The 4,069-nt window shown below is 39.6% G+C and overlaps 1 protein-coding gene across 4 annotated transcripts in view; it reads left to right on the top strand.

The window, feature by feature from the left end:
* The window catches only part of UNC13B (unc-13 homolog B), a 217,106-nt gene that overhangs the window by 75,116 nt on the left and 137,921 nt on the right, over positions 1–4,069 (top strand). For all 4 annotated transcript variants that reach the window (XM_045289169.1, XM_004712397.3, XM_045289170.1 and 1 more), the window contains exon 7: positions 41–98. In XM_045289169.1, the coding sequence (XP_045145104.1) occupies positions 41–98 (58 nt within the window). The remainder of the gene's footprint in view (positions 1–40; positions 99–4,069) is intronic.

The raw sequence follows: 4,069 nt of genomic DNA on the forward strand, positions 1-4,069 counted from the left end.
TGTGTGTGTGTGTATATATATATTTTCTTTTTTCTTCTAGTATTCTGTTCAAGAAGAGGGACCAAGGAAGCTGTTGCCCACTGCTGCCGCCCAGTGTTGTAAGTGAGAAATGTATCCCTAAGCCCGTTTTCTGCATTTCAGCCTTCAATGTCAGTTCTTGCCATATTTTGAGTTGGGAATGGTAGGGATGTGGTGTCTGGAGACAGAAGGTTTTCCAGAAGCATACCTGTTCACGCCCTTACCTCCAACTATTACCTGTCAGTTAGCTTTAGATGGGGTTTTTTGGTTATGGATGGCTGTAGGGAGGGCAATGGGCTCATGTTTTTTCTCCTCTTACTAGTTGGTACCCTAGGGGCACGATTTTGACCTCTTCCCTCTCCATCTGCGTCCCACTGATTCTAAGATTCAAAGTAAATATCCTGATTTCTGGGAAATCGTCCTGCTATTTCCTCCGTCCCCAAAGTCTAGGTTTTGTGCCTGTCCACTGTGCTTGCCTAGCATCCAACACATCATTCATCTTACAACCTACAATATATTGTAATCTATGTATATTTCCTTGACAAAACGTACCTCTATTTTTCTCTCTTTTAAACTTTTAATTGTGAATTAGTTGAAGGCTTCAACAACTCACACACGTTTTGTCCCCTCTCATTCATTGCAGTCCTCTCAGTGCATCATCGTCTCCTGTCCCACTTATCCCCTGCGTTCCCTGTCTCCGGTCCCTCTTCTTTCCGAATCCTTCTGAACGTTGTCCTTGGGCAAATGCTGCTCCTTGGATCTCAGATGGTCGATCATTCTAAGGGATGTGTATCTCACACGTGTTGTAGCTCCCTTTAGAGACCTGTATATTGTTTGGCTGAAAATTGAGCCCTGGAGGTAAATTCATTTCCAGACCTAAAGGGTTCTATCAGTCTTTATCTGCCCAGATAGCCTGGTCTTTCTATGACTTTGAGTTTTAGACATGGCTTTTAAAGACATAGTCATTCTTTCAGGTTTTTGTTGTATGTCTTTATTTCAAGCATTTGGTGTAATACTTGTTTCACAGAGAACCTCAGTAAAGTTTGACAAATGAGTAACTGCTGGGGAAAAACCTGTCATTTTTCCTGTCCACAACTCACAGAGTCTTTCTTGATTCAGGCATTGTTGGAATATTACTACCTTTTCTTCAGTTTTCCTCAAAACGACTTCAAGAGACATTGGAGGATTGACTTAGAATCTGTTTTATCTCACTATTTTATCTTGGGATGTGTAGGTGTGTGTGCTTCTTTTGTATTATATAGTTTTTCTGAATCACATATCAAACCCAATCAACTACAGGTTGAAGGTGGTGGTGATCCTGGTAGTAATTATTGTAGTAATACTAGCAATAATAAAAACCATAGGAGCTAACATATATTCAGTTTTTATAGTATACCATTTGTTCTAAAAGCTAAAATAGATGACTTAATCTTCATAAAAATGCTAGACAGTAAATCTTATTGTTTTCCCATTATTCATATGTGGAAATGGAGTCATAGAGAGATTGAGTAACTTGCTGCAAATCCCTGTCACTCAGGAAGCAATGGGGAGTCTAAGAAAATATTTAAAGTGTAGTACTAATGTCCTCCATTTGTCTACATTTGAATGAAGGTGTTTGCTACGAATAATGAACTATCATGGACTGAGGGATGAATGAACAAACTTTTCTTGGAAGAAGTACAGTATAGTGAGCCTTTGACATGAGGAAGGAGTCTTATGTACTTTGGACCTGTTATCAGCAGAGAGCAGTCAGTGGTAAAGGACATCCTGCTTGGGAAAGTAAAAGGTTGGTGAAAAAGAGGATGACTAACAAGAAGATGGATTGACACAGTGTTTGCAACAATGGACTTACACATAACAACGGTTGTGAGGGTGGCCCAGGACAGAGCAGGGTTTCATTCTGTTGTACATAGCATTGCTGTGATTTGGAACTGACTCGACAGCACCTAACAGCAGCAGATTTTACAAGATAGTGCTGACGAAGAACTTCATGAAGTTGTTCTGAAGATGAAAGAGTTGAGGGAGGAGTATATCTATTGATTTATCTATATCTATCTATCTATCTATCTATCTATCTATCTATCTATCTATCTATCTATCTACCTACCTACCTACCTACCTACCTACCTACCTACTCTGAGCTCCCTGGAAGAAGATAGGAATTGAAGTGAAATAAATATATTTAGTAATGAGTTAGGAAATCGTATACAGAACCACTGCTTTTCTTCTCCCATAATCTTTTGTGCTTTTTTCCCCCTCCAACCTGGTCTGGGTATGGCCCCCATAAGGAAGGGTGATGAGAAAGAAGGCTCATTCTACTATCAGTGAAGTGATGACTAGAGAATAGATCATTAAGATCTACAAGTGCATCCATGGTATGGCCTTCAGGAAACATGCACCCTGGCCACTCGAGGAGAATTGGGTGTTAGAAATAAAGAAGATGGGGGCAGCAGATGTGTGCATTCTCACTGGACTCAAATAATGCGGCAAGGGATATCCCATACTGCATTTATATATGGTTGCTCAGAAAACAAGGATAAAATTCAAACAATCTCTGTGCATTCGTTACCTTTGTGCCTGTCACCACTTTCAAAGATCCAAGGACATCCAATGTGGAGGATAAGTAATAGCCAACTATCAAGTTATAAAACTGCCAAAAAGAAAAAGAAGTTAGAAACCATATCCTATATCTTATATAATTTTGATTTTGTCAGTATTAGTTTATGTACTAGAGTAAAAATAAGAACACAAAAGAACCCTTGCATTTTTCTACAAAATATATAGCATTTACATGCCAGTGTTTCCAATATGAGCATTAAGTTCCCAGATAATGAAGCAATAGTACTTAATGGTTAAGAGCATCGATTTTGAAAGAAGACAGGCATATTAGGTTTCAAATCCCAGCTTCACCCCTTATTAGCTGTGTAATCTTGAGCAAGATACTTTTCATCATTTATAAAATGGGACATAGAGCTCTTTTGAGTATAATTTGACATAAAATAAAGTACTTAGCACAGTACCTGGAGCATATAGTAAGCAATCAATAACTGATTAGAATTATCATTGCCAGGATCCCTGGTGGCGTAGTGGTTATGTGTTGGGTTGCTAATAGCAAGGTCAGCAGTTTGAAACCACCAGCTGCTTGGAGGGAGAAAGAAGAGGCTCATTGCTCCTGGGAAGAAGTTCCAGTCTCAGAAACCCACAGTGGCAGTTCTACCCTGTCCTATAGGGTTGCTGTGAAGCAGAAGTGACTCAATGGCAGTGAGTGTGTGTGAGCAGTCATTATCAGAGAAACCTCGCATTACCTCCCAAAGGATATTTATTTTGATGTTCCCTCAACTGAAGGTCGGAGGCCTCATGTTATCTAACATGAGATGCATGCTGTTTTTTTGCCTGCTTGAATCTCAGCACGTCATGCTTCCATGCAGGCCTGATCTGCAGTCCAGCCTTTTCATACTTGAATGTATTTTTGCTCCCCAGTATATAGAGATATCCTGAGGCTGCGTCATCTGGTTTGCATCTTTGCTTCAGATCTGACTGGAGGCAACATTATCATGTGAATATTTAGCCACAAGGCTGTACATAATTAGAAGCTGATAGAGATAACATGGCCCGTACCCTTTCCATACAGAGCTAAACCCTCGGAGGTCATCAAAGTTCAGTCTTCAGTAAGGATGATATTTATTGAACTATCAAAGAAGGTGCCAGTGTGCTGCTGGCACACCCAACAGTATTACTACTATTAAGTTCTAGAACCTTCTATCATTTCCATTCTTTACATATGTCCCCTCTGCCCACACTGTTTATCAATGGCAGTATTGCTGGCCATGATTGAAAATGAATCAGAAATGACTCAGCATCTGGCAAGATTCATGAGCTAAAGGCACTTATGTATACTGCTAAGGGGTGTAAATTGGTACTTTTCCAACTCAGTAATTTCACTTCTAGGAAGGGAATTTTAAAAAATTGGCTAGAGATGTAAAGGCTCTGTTTGTGATAGTGCAACATGAAAAAAGGGAAAAATGAGTAATAATATATTTCATCTGATAGA

The sequence above is a fragment of the Echinops telfairi genome, unplaced genomic scaffold (genome assembly GCF_000313985.2).
Source record: "Echinops telfairi isolate 266 unplaced genomic scaffold, ASM31398v2 ScPeMD7_25;HRSCAF=90, whole genome shotgun sequence".
Lineage (NCBI taxonomy): Eukaryota > Metazoa > Chordata > Mammalia > Afrosoricida > Tenrecidae > Echinops > Echinops telfairi.